At 35.5% G+C, this 17572-nt stretch overlaps 1 protein-coding gene across 17 annotated transcripts; it reads right to left on the minus strand.

The window, feature by feature from the left end:
- Positions 1-2247: 2247 nt before the first annotated feature.
- On the minus strand, positions 2248-16883 carry LOC18423147 (splicing factor U2af large subunit B). 17 transcript variants are annotated; one of them, XR_016059062.1, is made up of 19 exons: positions 16553-16883; positions 15788-16137; positions 15311-15424; positions 9492-9559; positions 8807-8880; positions 8628-8672; positions 8497-8556; positions 8280-8340; positions 7747-7859; positions 5953-6068; positions 5749-5847; positions 5304-5379; positions 5067-5155; positions 4791-4857; positions 4364-4453; positions 3704-3785; positions 3328-3604; positions 2928-3151; positions 2248-2743 (listed from the first exon to the last, which is right to left on the minus strand). XR_016059062.1 is itself a non-coding variant. In XM_088871602.1 (19 exons), the coding sequence occupies exons 1-18, from the start codon at positions 16685-16687 to the stop codon at positions 2973-2975; spliced, it is 1824 nt and encodes a 607-aa protein (XP_088727728.1). In that variant the 5' UTR covers positions 16688-16883; the 3' UTR covers positions 2248-2743; positions 2928-2972. The 17 variants fall into 17 exon arrangements, 15 of the variants coding, with proteins under 15 accessions (XP_088727728.1, XP_088727727.1, XP_088727726.1 ...); XM_088871602.1 differs by having other exon boundaries at positions 2928-3116; positions 3537-3604; positions 15311-15400; positions 15788-16134; XM_088871601.1 differs by having other exon boundaries at positions 2928-3116; positions 3537-3604; positions 8277-8340; positions 15311-15400; positions 15788-16134.
- Positions 16884-17572: the final 689 nt, after the last annotated feature.

Here is a 17572-nt window from a genome sequence, read left to right on the forward strand (position 1 = left end):
ATTCTTCACGAATAATTTTTTTTTAATTTTTATTAGGGGCGTCTTGATGAGAAGAACACACACCTAAAATTTCACGTGATTTGGATACGTAGAAAAAAAAAAAAAATTCAAGCACTACCTGACATTTGTGATTGTTAGATCGGCCCGGATTCAATATGGGCTGTTGGGCTTATATGTTCATATGAGCTAGTAGGCTAATTCCATATATATATATATATATATACCCTCCCCCACCCATGTGTATAGGACCTCAAAGGATCACCATTAAAATTGACATGGATCTCTAAAAAAAGTATCACAAGGGTGTAAGACTTGACTTTTCTATTGATCCGTGCTAAATTTAATGGTAATCTTTTGGGGTCCTACACACATGGGTGAGGGAGGGTTCTATAGGATCATTTCTCATATATATATATGAAAATAGTTTGGTAAAGCTGTAGTTCTATCAAAATAAATAAAACATCACCTCATAACTCATTGAAAATTGCAATTTAAGAATCGAAAAACCTTTACATCGATCATCTTGGCTTGAACATTACGGTTCTCAAAATAATTAAAGTCTTACATCAAAACTCATTGAAAATTACAATTTAAACATTGAAAAACCTTTACATCGATCATCTCGGCTTGAACATTATGGTTACTAGAATAAATAAAGCCTCACCTCATAACTCATTGAAAATTGCAATTTAAGAAGTGGAAAACCTTTACATCAATCTTCTCGGCTTGAACATTATGATTATGAAAGATTTTAAAGTCTAAAAATAGTGTATATTGTAACTAATTATCTAAACCGTCCATTGTTTTAGTAAAACATACTATTTTTTTAATCTTAAAATTTATTGTCCATGTTGGAAATTTTGAATTTAGTGGCCATTATGGAGATTTCTGTTGCTAAAAGCTCCTTACGAGCAAGGATTTGAGATGATGCGTTATTTTTTTTGCATAAAGCTAAGCCTTATAGCGACTTCATCTAGAAGAATTCATTCCCAAAAACTTAAATTTGACTCCAATAGGTGATAAAATGAGATAAAGTAAATTTAGTGGGCTAGTCATATATAACGCACACTCAATACAACACTTGCTAAGAGATACAAGTTTGTTCAAATGGAATGCTCAAAAAAGTCAAGAGATAGGCCAAAAGGGCAAATCCATTAGGTAACACGTGTTAGTCCAAGTCGAGTGTTCAAAAAAAACAATAGATAGGCCGAAGAGAGTATGATTGGAAATAGTGAAAAACTATATAGAAATTTATTGCCTCAATGATGGCATGGCTCTCGATATAGCAAAATGACAGAATTTGTATAACCAACCTCAAACAATTAAAAAAAAGTAATGATAATAATAATGATAATGATAATAATAATAATAATAATAATAATAATAATATTATTATTATTATTATTAAAAATTAAATCAAAAGACATGAGTTAACATGTTAAACAGTTAATCTCTCATCCATAAATATGTTTAATGTCCAAAGAATTATATCAATTTATTATTGTTAATATATTGTGTTGTCCGGCAGAATAACATCCATAAGAAAGAAAATAATAAAAGGGAAAGAAATGAGATTATTACACCGTAGTCCTTGAGCCTATTAGCTTGACAAGTGTGTGTATTGGTTATATGGGGTAGAGAAATCCTTGAGCCTATTAGCTTGACAAATGTGTCTTGGTTATAAGGTTTTCTACCCCAGTAACCATGAGAAGATGCCTTCCAACCTTCCAAAAAAAACAATAAAACAGGAGATCTTTTGCAATAAAAATACTAAATTTAATGAAACTCAATGAAGTATATAGGAACCTCTCCAAGTGATTAAATGCACTTTAAGAAAGAAGTCATCGCCCCCACCCTTAAAAAATCGTTCATCAAAAAATGAGGAGTATTGTCTAAAATATACTTCCCCCATCAACCATTCGGAATGAACGGCAACCGAGATAACCCCAATGACAAAGTCACACCTCTACACTATTTTATTTTAAAATTTTCTTCTACCTAACATTTTGACAGACATCCACTCCTCTTAAACTCAACCCTATAAAAAATATTTTTTTAAAAAATATTCCCAATAAAATAAAATAGCCAAAATACCCCAAAAAATTTCAAAGATATTTTAGTCTATATTTTATCAAAAATATTTTTTAAGTATTATTTTCAGGTGCATTGAAATGATGGCATGTACCAAATTTCATATATTTATATCATTTGTTAAAAAGAAAATAAAAATAAAAATCTAAGATCAAATGGTCAAATAGCTCATCTAAATTGGACCATTAGATAGGGGAGAAGTTTATATCTTCTAGTTAGTGGAAGTATAAAAACCTTTCACTTGAACAAATACACCCAAAGCCACAATCTAAGGGGAAGTATAAAAACCTTTTAACTTGAACAAATACACCCAAAGCCACAATCTAGTACAGTTTTTCCCTCGTATTCACTGCTGCTTTTTTTTTCTCCTAAAAGCAACCATTTTCTAAAGTTTTGTCAAAATTCCTTCTCACAATCTTCGTCTGCCAGTACAAAGGAGATGGGCTCGCAAAGTTTGAAGTGAAACAGCTATCTCTAAGGCCTCCCATGAAAACATGTCATCCCCACTATAATCTGTAAATATCAGAGTTCAAGCTTTAGCATATACCAACATGCAAATATTCTTTGGAATTAGGATAGTTCAACAAATTAACATCATCCCAACAAGGATGATCCCCTCCCAAAGGGGCATTTAATCCAGTTATCCCAAGACCTGCACATTTGCACATCACACAGTACCAATTGTCAGTAAATATCCAAGTATCTTTGCTTTTGAAAAATCATCAATTAATTTAGCCATACAACTAAAGCATTAGATAGAATATAAGCCCTTGCAACTTCAAATAAACGAAGTGATTTGTCCATTCATAAATAGCTCCACAAAAAGAACGACGCACATTTTAAATGGGTTGTTTCTTTACTGGATCATATCCCCAACACATTCAATCTTCGGCATCGTATTCTCCATTGGAGAACTTATCCTCTGGATAGTAGACGGCTATAACGACATTGCCCCCAAACTTGCGACCATTAAGTGCGGTTCTAGCCCTTGCAGCACCAGCAGGATCCACATACTCCAGGAACACCTGAAAAAAGACCACCAAAAAATCAAAAAGCATTCCTAAGTTGAAGTATTTTTGTGTGTACGAAATAGATAAGAGGGAGAGAGAGTAAGAGATAGATAGAGATAGAGATAGAGAGAGAGGGGATCTCAGCTGCCAACATACACAATTTGCAATAGTTTTCTCTCGATATGTTACCCCAGCACAACAAACCAAGGGTTAGTGTGGGGGTCACAAACTCACAATATTAAATAGAGGGACAGTTAAAAACAACAGCCATGAAGGGCATTTCTAATAGTAATGGATGCTAGTAAGAAATGGTATAACTTTATATAAAATGCAAGACGCGAAAAAGAGAGAGAGAGAGAGAGAGAGAGAGAGAGAGAGAGAGAGAGAGAGAGAGAGCAACAAATTTGGAGGAACTAGTTGGCCTTTGTTCTTTACCTTGCCTAAGCCTGGCGTTGGTTGCCCATCTGGACTTGGACGGGGAATAACGACAGTAGTTAAGGGCCCTGAATCAGATACACCCAGTTAACTATAAGCCGAGCGTGTCAACAAGCGAGGAATGAGGAAAGATGGGGAAGGCTAGGAAACTGGAGTTAAAAGCATACCGAACTTTCTGCCCTCTTCTCTCATGTCCTCCAATATTTCTTCATATTCTTCATCATCCTGCAATTCATCTGCAGACACCACCTAAATATAGGCAAGATCCGCAAATGATTAGGATAAATAACCCCGAACCATTGAAAACTTACTTTGAAAATTAAATGAAAGCAAAATTTGCATAATTCATGCAAATGTCCCTCAGGGTTGTACATTTTACATGGACAAGATCAGAAATGGGGAGCATTCCAATTTCTAAGTTAGGACTCCAGAGAATCCACCATTCCTATGGTTCAACAATCAAAGTAAAACTTTTCATCACAATCAGGTGAAAAGACATTTTATTTTTTGATCGATAAACAAAGTGGATATGGCCTTTAATAAAGCAGAATGGAGAACCAGGATTCATGTAGCCGACCCAAATTACTTGGGAAAAGGCTAAAATGATGATGATGATGATCAATAAACAAAGTGATTGCAAGATTTCACAATAAATTCAGCTAGAGATCCATATTACCACAAAAAAGAAACATGCAATTGTATGCTCTTTAAGTTTTCACAATTAATTGTACAAGAAACTAAGATAAATCGGATGTACTATAACCAGTACATAAAATGCTTTCCAGTTGAAGGTGGAATGGTATCCAAGTTTCAAACAAGGGAGATACCTCAGTCAAACAGAGTACTTTAGTGGGGTTCTCCGAGACCGTAACAGCCACCCCTGGCACTGCCGCTCCACCAGCCTGTAAGACCAGCTTCTGCACCACGTAACACAAAGACATAAGTGTTTATCTATAGCAAAATATAGTCAGTAAAAGAAACAGGTACAGTCCAATGGTGTATTCTGGTGGACGGCAGCCTAAACTAAATCCACCGCTTAGTCCAACTCATGAATAGTTGTAAGAGATGTACTCAGGTACCCAGATGAACGTCCCTGTGCGCCACGCTCCAGTTAATCTCCAACTGCCCACAAATGGGAACAGATTGTAGATGTAGCCTTGAGTACCGTGTACCATATTGACAGTGGAGCACAGTAACTTTCCCTGTAAGGATTTGAGGCCGCAAATATAGGAGGAAGAGAGCTTCTTGAAATACCTGCAATGCTATATGCTGCTGTGCTTGTGCTAGAATAATCTCCTGATCAGGTTTTGCTTGTCCAGTGCTGTAAATGATGACATATAAGCCTCACTTTTGACCGCTTAAAGATGTATAAGCTAAAAACTATCAAAAGCTTACAGGATAATAAGAAGAAACTATAAGGAGCAAGAAGAAACAACAGAAAAATTGGCTTCCAAGTTCCAAAACATCTTCCATTTTGTTTTATGTTCTTTTCCCCTAGTCAGAAAAATTTTAAAAACCACTTCTGGATACCTTGCAGTGGCGCGGCGAACAGTGAGAGTTTTGTCACCCATTTTCAAGCCATTGAGAGCAGCACAGGCAATGTCTGTAACCGCAGGATCCTGAGAAATTTGAGAATAGGTTAGCAGTTATGTTAAAAGCCATTACCCATTGGGACACAAGAAGGAAATAAAAAACTATAACATAGACAAAAGAAACAAAGATAGGCTTCAGATTACAAAGCACTAATTCACATCATTAGGCAAGCACCTGGTATACGCAGAAACCATAGCCTTTCGAGTTCCCAGTATCTCTGTCTTTAACAAGATCAAATCCTCGCAGCGGCCTGTAGCAAGTTGTAAGCGGACAATTTAACATAGATTAGTATATTGTTCCATGCAATTAAGGAAACCACACAATTACTACCAGATACCAAATATTACATAAAGGATATTTTGAAAATCCATATCCAACAATCAATTCAAAAGTTTCATACAACAATTTTAACAGTTTTTATAACCACTAGACACAAACACAAAACATAACAGATATATGTGTGTGTGTATCGGAATAAGTGTCTGCACATAAATTTCAAACTACATATTCCTTTTCTCCAACTTTAGAGGCACCATGTGCCATTAACTACTCGTATGAACAACTGAAGAGAAAAGCAAAGAAAATAATGTCCAGAACAGATATAGCTAGTGACAAATACCCGAATGACTCTAGTAGCTCCCTAATCTGGGCTTCTGTGAAGTAGTATGGCAAGCCACCCACAAAAATACGATCAGGTCCCTCGGCTCCACCAATGGCTCTGGTACCCACAAATTCAGGATTCAACAAATACCGAGCCTTCTACTTGTACAGACAACAGCTAATAATTGACACTAGATTCACAAAGAAAAGTATGGCGTTTTACCCAGGTATGAGACCAACAGCTGCTAAGGTGAGATGAGGACTTGGTTGGCTTGGTCCAAGTGCTGCAGCCAATGAGGGATTGTAATCAGTAGGCCTCCGAACCCTTACTGAAACCCCCTGTCAAGATAAAACAAATCCCACATAATTGATCAAGAAATTATTTCTGTACTATCTGTTACTTGGCAAGCTATAAAGCATGAATGCCACCAGCTTACATAAATTTGCTTTTCTGGTTATATATGTGGCTTTAAGGAAATGAAGTTATCTTAATTTATAGGTAATTAATCTGCACATGTTTTTCTAGTTCCAAGCAAGGACAAAAAGCTGTTGCTTAAACATTCCGAACTCCTATATATAAAATGGACACTTTACTTTTAACCTATGAGACTTTATCCATAATCCAAAACACAAAAACAAAAGTTTTCAGAGAATCAGATAACGACATAAAAAAGCATATGAAAATTGACAATGTAGAAAAAAACAACTAATCACCCCAATAACAGGCCAACAACCCAAATATCCAACCAACAGAATGAACCACCATTTTAGATGTAACAAAACAGTCAATAAAACAAAGCAAACACCCAATCTCAATAAGCAAAAGATTGAATTCATGTTGCTTTGATGAATCAGTGTTACAATGTCAAAGCTAGATAAATAAAATAGAATAATAACACAAATGTCGCAGACTCGAAACCTGTATGGGCCATACCCATGTTTTTTACTGAGCAAAAAAGGGCAAAAAAAAAAAAGAGAGAGAGAAGACTTGGCTCCGTCTTATTCTGTAAAAAATTCCAATAAGTTCCAATTTTGTCAGAGCTATCCTTTCTTTCAAAAAAAAAAAAAAAAAGAGAGGAAGGGACCGAGCTGAGTCAATGTGGATAAGTCCAATGTCTCTTAACATAGTTTCTAGTCACCATTATACTCACAAAAGAATCTAATATGGTTCATTCCTAGAAAAGCAACAGAAGCAATATATTATACAAATATATATATATATATATATATATATATATATATATATAAAATTAAGAGCAAGCTTTCTATACTTACCCTACTGTCTAAAACTTATCCCCTATCCAACCGTCCATTCTGAATGGACGCGCTTGATATGGCCCTAATCACAATATCATGCCTCTACACTACTTCATTTTTAATTTTCTTCTAAAAAAACATTTTGACACCAAATTTCGGCATCCACTCCTCTCTTAAACTCACACCTGTAAAGAACATTAAACAAATATTTTTTATAAAACAAAATGACCAAAATGTCCCCTAAAAGTTTCAGGGGCATTTCGTTATTTTATTTTATAGAAAATATTTTTTTAGGTGTGCCCCATTGAGATGATGGCACGAACCAAATTTCATATTCATATAATTTGTAGAAAAAAACTAATAATCATATAATTTGTAAAAAAAAAAAAAAAAACGACTAAAAAAAATATATTCTGGGGCGTCGGATCTAAATCCAACGGTTAATGGCTCACTTGATCTAAATTCGATGGCTAGAGGGGGTGGGGAGTATATATCTTCTATACAGCATGGGAAAAATAGAACCTTTCCCTATTATTAAAGGCTGACAAACCATAAACCAGGTAAAAGACAATGTTACCATGGAAGAAACAGCAAAATAAGAAAGAAAAATAAATTGTCAAAATAGAATAGAGAGAAGTCAAGGTGGACCAAAGTGCTGCTGGCTTGATAATAGAAATTCTCAAGTTCTTTAACAAAGTCCATAGCAGAAAGGATGCCCAAGATATACATCACAGATAGAACTTTATGAACACATGGATACCTCAAATGTAATCCCATCTAATGCCATTGCATTACTTGCTTCCTCAACAGTCCTCATCTCCACAAATGCAAACTTCTTTTCATGGTTTATGTACACATTAACAACAGCATCACCTGCAAATACAAAGAGAAAGCAACCTGGGTAACATCACAATAACATCATATGCAATACAATAACAAAATGGATAGTTGCACGAACTGATTAGAAAGTATGAAAAGAAGAAAGTATCCACATAAATTTAATGGACGCTTCCAAAAGTGTTAGAAGAGATCCAAGAGATCATAAGCTCCATGTAATCCCAATTTCAGTAAGTGAATAGGGAGATGACAGTAAGAAGCCCTCGCGCCGGACCACGTGGTGTTGAGGGCAAGTTTAAGTGAGATTCAACATTGAGTAGGTAGAATTCTCTCCTCTCAATGTAATGACATGCTTATTTTATGGTACCATCCATTTTATGATCAAAATGGATTTAAATTGCAGGAAAAAAAATACAAAAGAAAGAAAAGAAGGAAAGTACTAGAAGTACTTACTACCTGGACCTGCAGTATTTCCTCCAATAGCTGACATAACATGGCTGAAAAATGTTGCGATCGTCTGCATAAGATAAACAAATGCTGTTAGCAGCAAAATTAAAAACCAAACTTATAATAAATACAATAATATCTTGGCTCCATGAATGAGGGAAATGTACATTGTTTTTCATATACAATGGGAGGGAGAACTACTTATATAGATACAAGAATATCTTACCTGCTCATTCGCCATGGGAGGGAGACCTCCAACATATACACGGCGCGCATGCCTTGTAGCCTGTTGGAAAGTGAAAAATGTGGTTCCTCGTTTCACAAACTAGATATTGTCAAGATAGGATTCTGACGTACCTGTTGAGTCATTGCTTGTGCCGGCATCATTGCCATTCCAGGAAACTGTAAACCCAAAAAACATCAACAAAATATGTACATGAATAATGTTTGTCTAATGTTCTGAAAACATTCAGGTGCATGACCCAAGTTTGCAAGCCAGTATAAAGCAGTGCTTGTGCATGTGCGTGTGAACTCACCGGAGCAGTTGTCCCAAAGGGGAACATGTTGGGGAGCATTCCAGGCATGGGCTGTGGGACACCAGGTAACTGCCCTGTGTGATAGAAAGAAAATCATTCAATAAATGAAACAAGATTAATTGCCAAACAGCGACATTACTAAATGTGTTGCGACAAGCAATCAAGCAACACATAGACAGCTCCTGTGTGTCACCTTAATGCATGATTTTCATAGGCCTACTTGATATGATGCCTTTCATAACTGAAATTCATTTATGAAAAAGAGAAGGAAGTCCATCATTTCAGATGCTGAAGGAAAATCTGTAAGTCTACCAAAAGGCAATAGTTGCCGGTTGAAGGCGAACAAGATCCATACTGGTGCATTGATTCCTCGTTGAACATTAAATCTACTGTGGTCACGCCAATGGGCAGCACAGTGGGACATGTGGCCCAACATTGCCTTCTTACCCCAAAAAAGTAAACACAAACACAAACAAACAACCACACACAACAGCCAACAACCAAACAACCGGCCTCAGTTTCAGTATGAAACCACTAATTAAACGAAATATTCCTAAAATAAAAATGATAAAGTCCTCATGCATATCATAAGCTAGTGCTAGAATGCACATGCAAGTATGCAACAAATCACACATGATGAAGATATAGCAAAAGCAGACAAAGTCCAAAGGGATGTAATACGTACCTGCAATAGGAACCCCAGGGATCACAGAAGCACCAGGAGGTGCCATGTCAAAACCGCTAGCCCGTTTGCTGACAAGTATTTTGCCAATAGTTAGATAATTATATAATTATTAATGGACAAACGAAATTCCTGTACCCATAATATTTGTCATCCATTAGCTCATCTCACATTTGAACTCCAGAAAATTCAGAGAAGCCATTAGAGAAGTTATGAAGAAACACTAGTAGTACTTGAATTAAAGAATAGAATCAGTAAAAAGGCAGTGAATATAGAAGTTCTATTATGAAATGAACATAGAGATATTAAAAATCTTACAGAACAGGTATAAAATAGATATCTACTGGCATGGACCATCCTAATAGCGTATACATAGGATGGACACATAAAAAGAGAGATGCAAGTATACACATGCACAGGCAGAGGCAGTAAACATGCATGCATGTGTATATTACATAAGTTCATAGAATGTAAGTATAAAATGCAACCATACAATGAAATACCTAGATATTTTCATATCCATTGCATGTTTGTTCATTTTGTACCATGCATGAGTGAATAACATTTACATATGCTGGCACATGGTCACATGTTTTGAATCCCAGTATATGAGCATTTTTTGCCCATCGCACTGATGAGTGCACAGACACATTTGTGTGTTTGTAATCAAATTGTGACATACACTGAAAAGGATTTGGAAAGCCCACTTGTGTACAGAACAGTATATGCCTAACTGCCGAGATTCAATCTTGGAGAATAGGACAGCCACCGTCACATGTTAGTCTGTGAGTTCTATTTTTTGTTTTTTGTTTTTTACAAGTAGATTGATATGAAACTATGTGTGTACGTATAACTAGAGCTCACCTAATAAAATTACAAAGAACAGAGAAAAAAGAATGACCAAATTGCACTGAATGTTTCACGGGTATCTTGGTCGATTGTCATTCTGCAAATTTCTTTTATACTTTATTTTTTGATACCGTTAACATTGTATTGAAGGAAAAGAGAAATTACAAAGATACAAAACAGCCCTGGAAGTGACAAGGTCACCAAGGGAGGTGACAGGGAAACCATGGAAAATAAAAAGGGGAACAAAGAAAAGACGGGAAAAGGGAAAAACAGTAAACACTAAAACAGCAAATACAGCCAAACTAAAAGACGACTAACACTTGAAAGCAAACACATCAAAAACTAAAAATTGAAAAAACTGCGCCACTCAAAAAGCGCCCACCAAAATTTCGTTTATACTTTAGTGGGTGTGCATAATTTATTTACACCCCAAATTTTATGTGAATTGGATTTGTAAGAAAAAAATAAAATTCAAATCCCAAATGCATTCATGGCCATCCACACAGCCCAAGTTCAATCTAGAACGCCAAGTATACGCTATTGTGCACATGAGATGGAGCATTAAAGCGAGCTCAACATCTTCAATTTATATTTAAATCCCAGCATATGTGACTAGCATTAAATATATATTTAAATCCCAGCATATGTGACTAGCATTAAATATGCACATCTTGTTCAAAAGAATTCAAAGCAAGGTCCTGTCACTAGCTGCAAGAAAGGAGCCTACTTTGGCCTCCTAGGACATCTCCTTATTTAGTAGCAATAGAACAGCCTAATAGATGAAACTGAGTTGGAGGTGTGCAACAAAGCACAAGTTAAGGAATGGAAACCCACTTATCAGGAAAATGCTATCAATAGGCCTCCTTTTGGACTTTAAGATATATATTAAAAAAAAAATTGCCATTGTGATGAAAGTTGCTCCACTTATTTTCATGAATGCCCATCAAGGCCACTAAAGATAGGGACTTGGATGTGGCTACTAGAACGTCAAACGGGCCTAAAAGATATCATATGAGTATGACATCTTACAGAACTGCCATCCTATGAATATATATAGTTAAGACTTAGAAAGTAGCAGTTTTCTGAAACAAATGGCATTACTTGTCATGTAAAATCACATCTAACCAACAGCCACTCCTACAATGCATACCATAAGTAAAAAAAACCAAAAACCAAACTTTGCCAAGACAAGACTCCCCGAGTTTCCTCCAAGCTGGAAAAGTTGCCCAAAAAATCAGGAAAAAAATAGAAAAATAAAAAAATAAAAATTCGTATGACATATTTAACAAATGGAAAATGATAAAAATTTGATGTTATTGGCTGACATAGTGTCTCGATTTTAAAAAATCTCAGAATTCTGAAATTGACTGGTTGGTTGTGAAAAATAAGCATGCGATTTGATAAAAGCTCAAAAAATGGGCTGAGGTAACAAATTTCAACCAATATCGAGCTATGGTCACAAAAAACTTGCAAGCGTTCGAACTTCAGCCAAAACCTAGCCTGCAAATTTCGATCTCTCAAATTCGAGAAATTTGAGTTTTTTCCTCAATTCGGATCTCCAATAAAAATGGATAGATCATGCAAAAAAACTGAGCACAAAAATTTGGGCTCGATCTGATCAATGGTAGACCCTCCCCTCTCCCTATTAAACTCAAAATTTTGAAATCAATCACAAACTCGCTAAGTCTTTTTTGGGGGCGGTTTGTATAGAGCCTAGGCTCTAAAAAATCAAATTAGAGCCTACCTTCAAATACTGTTGAGAAATATGGTTTCAATACTGGAAATCTTTTTGATAGCCTTAAAATATATTTTCATCTTTATTTATAAAGTTTAAAGCTTCAAAAATAGTGTAGATCGAGAGATCTATGAAAACTTGAAAATCTTTAAAATTGATAGTCCAAAAATGCGTTACAAAAACTTGAAATCCATTTTTTTCCAAAACTTGAAATCCATTTTTTTCTCATGCCCATGCATCTTGATGTCTAGATAATCAATTTGAGGATATTTGGGTATCAAAAGAACCTCTTCTGGTGAAATTTTTGAGGTAGGCTCGAATTTGATTGTTTAGAGCCTCGGCTCTATATAAATTTTTCCCGTCTTTTTTAGATGTCGCCCAAGTTATCGCATTAACTCAGGCAAGTAAGTGCCCAATCCCCAAACCCAAGTAGAGGATATTCTGAGCTAAGCCGGACTCTGCAAATCTTCCAATGTTGGTTGATTTTTATCAAAGCGATCCAAGCACAGAGTAACACATCTATAGAGAGGAACCTACTTAAGACATCTTATAACTACGAGTCTTACCACACTGGAATCCTACAAATAAGTGTGGAATCCTACAAATACATACTAGAAAGTCCACCGCTTACAAAAATAGTAATTTTTAAATTATCTAGCATTATTAATCATTATGACTCACTAATTTTAGCCACATACAAATATATACCGCCAATATAAACATGAATAAGAAATCCATTGGGTGCCAGAGCCACTATGTGACGTCAAGCGGACCAATGCTATCCAACACCAATAGACACCACAAGAATAAATAAATATATAAAACAATTTTCCCAAAATAAGGAGCAAGTTCTAGTGGGGCCAACCAACCAGCTTTCTTTAACCAGCCTTACCATACTAAAAATGTGCCATTTTTAATTTGTTCATTACGCTATTGTTTTGAGAGTATCTTGAGGCTTTAAGCAAAAAAAAAAGTGAAATAACCTAGTTCCCCTCTCCATAATTTATTATCCACATAGACCCTCAGGTCAATGTAAAGCTTGTACACCCCCTCTCATTGAAACATAGGATTGAAACCAGCGTTACCATACTAAAAATGTGCCATTTTCAATTTGTTCACTACGCTATTGTTCTGAGAGTATCTTGAGGCTTTAAGAAAGAAAAAAAAAGTGAAATAACCTAGTTCCCATCTCCATAATTTATGGTCCACAAAGACCCTCAGGTCAATGTAAACCTTGTACACCCCCTCTCATTGAAACATAGGATCGATATACCCCTTCCTTACCGATTTAATGCCAAATTTATTAAATTGACCTTTTTCTTTTAAAAATGCCAAAGTACTCCAAATTTTACAAAAAAAAACCATAGCAAACTCTTCTAGCAGAAGAGTCACCAGAATTTGGATCTTTCTCTTTTATTATCTTGCTTCTTGTGATCGATTTCATTGGACTTTTTCTCTTCAGAAATTTGATTATTATTGGAAAGTCCATTTTTGAAGAGTTCTAACAAAATATGCAAAGAGGAAAAATTGCTAATCCTTTCCTAAAACTCTAGAAGTAACATAAAAAAAAAAGGGAAAAAAGAAAGCAGTGCTCATCAAAGAGAGAACCAGCTATCCATGCTTATATACTTTCTGTGTTTTGAATGAAAGAGAGTTCTCCATGCTCATATGCTTTTATAACATTTCATCAAATCTCCATCTCACAAGAGGGAGGGATGGAGGAAAGGAGGAAGGGGTGCAGATGCAAGCAATGACGATGATGATTCTAATTCTTATTGATGTCCTCTCTCTTCTTTTGTAGTACCTTTATTGCGCCATCTTGGTTTGGGCTTTAAACATTTCGATTTTGGATGTTAGACAGACTTTGTTTTGCCTTTTTGGACTATTTTGTTGTCCGGTTTTATACTTTTGAAAGTTAGTTTGATGAAGACTTGGAGAGTTGGAGACTTGGATGTTATTATGGTTTATTTTATGGATAGGGAATATGGAGAATTGGAGAGTTGGAGACTATTAAACTATTACTCTTACATAACCTATTAGACTTTTACATCTTTTGTATGGGTTGATTTTTGAAATTTTGAACAAGTTTATTCTCAACATACGATATGTCATATGTTTGTATATAAAAATGCATATTACAATATTTTCAAATGCAATAAATTACAAAATTGACACAAATATATGCATATATGTACGTTTGGACAGTAAATATATGCATATACACCCACCTGGGCGCTAGGTGCCAAGCCGGCCACCTAGGGGCTGCCTAGAGTTTTTTGAACCTTGGGGGACCATAAATTATGAAGAGGGGGATTATGCCATTTTCTCTGAAAAAATAAAACATTACTGGGAAGGCATTAACTCTTGTTACATCTTGGCAAAAAAGAAGACAAAGGTCAACCTAATCAAGGAAAAACCAGTTACATATTACTGTCATGACCATACTCTGGAAACAAAACTACAACAAACTTATCCTTATGCCGATAGGGTGATGTATTAGAAACCAAAACCATACGAAGTGAATAAAAACATAGTCATACTCTAGATGTCACTAAATATCTTAAATCCCCAAACTGACATAATCATCATCATCATCAGCTAAGCCTTATTCCAACTATTTGGGGCCAGCTACACAAATCATGTTCCATCATTTCCGCTCTATCAAGACCTATACCCTCGGGTCCCATAAGTGACCATAATTTTTCTCAATACTTTCGCCCTTGTAGTTTGGGACCTTCCCCTTGCCCTTTTAAAACCTTTCACTTGAACCAAATGACCCGTCCTTCGGTCGATGTTGCACATTATCAAATCACCTAAGTCTATATTCCCTTATTTTTTCGCCTATTGGAACCATCTCTAAGTTTCCTTGAATGTATTCCCTACGAATTCAATCCTTCCATGTCTTGCCACTCATCCATCTCAACATCATCATCTCAGCTACACTCATTCTATGGATATGTTGTTCTTTGACTGCCAACATTCTATTCCATTAAGCATAGCTAGTCTTACAACCGTCCTACAGAAGTTTCCCTTCAATTTGATTGTGACGATCCCATAAGATAAATTTCGCCCAAAATAACTAAAGCAGCAGCCAATAACATTTCCCAAAACCTCATGTAGCATCCACAGTATATAATCAAACAATACAACGGATATGTAGATCATAGCTCACTTTCTTTCAGCAAATGCATTGAAACACAAGATGCATAAATTTGAACCTTGAAGACAGCAACATTACCTTCTTGAGCGGGAACGGGAACGAGATCTAGATCGGTTCCTTGACCTATCCAATGAACGTGAACGTGATTGATGCCGATGCCTCCTATCTCTATCACGATCATAATCATGGTTCCTACCCAATAATAAATATCATTATTATTGTTATTACTAGACACAAATGTTACCCTTGTTTTGATCAATGAAAACACTAAAATTATTAGTATTACTCCAGATATTGGACTATTATTATTAGTATCACTCCAAATATTGAATCACTTTTACTAGATGAAGAAAGAGGAGAAAACCAAATAAAAAAGAAATTAGGTTTCCAAAAGACACCCTATCAATAAGAAAGCATAATTCAATATGTCACATCAGTTCAAATATCAAGAGTCTCAAAATCAAGGAAACCTTGCACAACTGGATCTATGGGTATCAAAGTTTAACAAAATCTGATATAATCATCTACTCAAATATGCTGCAGACTATTTATTACCGATCAGAATCACGGCTACGATGGCGATCGTAGTCACCGGCTCTCTCACGCCCTCGTTCATCCCTCGTACTTCTATCCCTTTGATGACGATACCGATCTTTATCCCTTTCTCTATCTCTGTCTCTTTCTCTTTCTCTTTCATTTTCTCTGTCTCGGTCTCTATCTCTTTCATTCCCTCTCTCTCTTTCTCTGTCTCTGTCTCTTTCTCTATCTCTCTCTCTCTCTCTTTCTCTGTCTCTATCTCTGTCTCTGTCTCTGTCTCTAACTCTATCTCTATCCCTACTCCCTCTATCTCTTTCTCTCTCTCTACTCTTTGATTTGTCACGGTCTGATTCACGAAATGTGGGCTGCTGTAAAATGAAGACTTATCAGAAAATTGCATAAAATGAAGCATATAATACACGAATTGCAATAATTTGTTAAGAATAAACAGACCCAAAACTCTTAATGGGATGAATTGAACATATAATGGATCTTTTTTTTTTTGATAAAGAACATATAATGAATCTTTTGGACAAATTGAAAAAAACATGGATTTTTACTCCAGCAAATAACTAATTTGCAGTAACATACACATCTAATCACAAATATATCAGAAACCCACAAAGAGAAAGGCAAAATAACACTGTAATCTGCGGAATATACAGAAACCCCAGACAAGAACCCAAAGAAAAAGTGGCATAAAACCATATAAATAAACAAATGATAAGACAAAAATGGAAACAACCGGTGTGATTACTAGAAAATATGCAGGTAAAAACCAACCTGGGGCTGTGAATCTCGGTCTTCAAAGGCATCATAAAGGGAAGAGCCATCATAATCTGGTTTTCTCTGACTTGGAGAGCCCCATTCATGGAAAACCTCGCCATTAGCATCGCAACTCCCATCATAAACGGACATTTTGAATTTTGTTGAGAAACCCTAGTTTCTCAGGACCTCCAGGGAAGAAAACACCCTCGATTTCTCCCTTAATCCCTGAATTTAAAAATTCGATAAGGCAAAGGCCTACTTTGCTGGATTAAACCTTTTGCTCAAAACAACCGCGTCGAAGACAAAAAGAAAACCCTAATTTTCTCATCTCTAACATTTCGAAGAGTAACCAGAGAAACTTGTGCTTTTGAGTCCGGTTATGAGGAGAGAAAATATGGAGAAATTCTGAATATTCTTTCTTTATTTTTTTTTTCCTTACGACTCTTGACCGTCGAAATAAAACATCAAGGGTCAGGATCGGGCCTTTTGTGGGACCAGGCCATCAATGGATAGAATGGACGGTGGATGAATGAAGAGATGGCATTACATCGACAGGGACGGTGGAGATATCAGCCAATAATGATGAGCAATAATATGTAGTCATCAATGTTAGGGATAACTTAATCAATTTATTTTTCTTATATTATTTTTTAGATAATATTATTAAAAAGGTATGAAACCCCCAATAAATTTATTAAATAGGTTAAATTATCTCTATTAATATTTAAAGGCTTATGTTTTTTTTCATCTCAATTAGAGATATGCTAAAAACAAATTATACGTTTCCAGATTGCCTTTGTTCAGTATTTGGATTGCATAACAATCATGGGCTTTTTTATAATAGAAGCCCACGAAAATATCTCATTTATGCATTACAAATGAAGAACATTTCAAAATTGATGGTAAAAAAATGCATTATAAAATACATTATTTTCAAAACTTGAAATCAATTTTTTCTCATGTCCATGTATCTTGATGTCGAGATGATCAATTTGAATATTTTTTGGCATCAAAACAATCTCGTCTAGTGAAATT

The sequence above is a fragment of the Amborella trichopoda genome, chromosome 7 (genome assembly GCF_054954075.1).
Source record: "Amborella trichopoda isolate Santa Cruz 75 chromosome 7, AtrichopodaSantaCruz75HAP2 v2.0, whole genome shotgun sequence".
NCBI classification, from domain to species: Eukaryota; Viridiplantae; Streptophyta; class Magnoliopsida; order Amborellales; family Amborellaceae; genus Amborella; species Amborella trichopoda.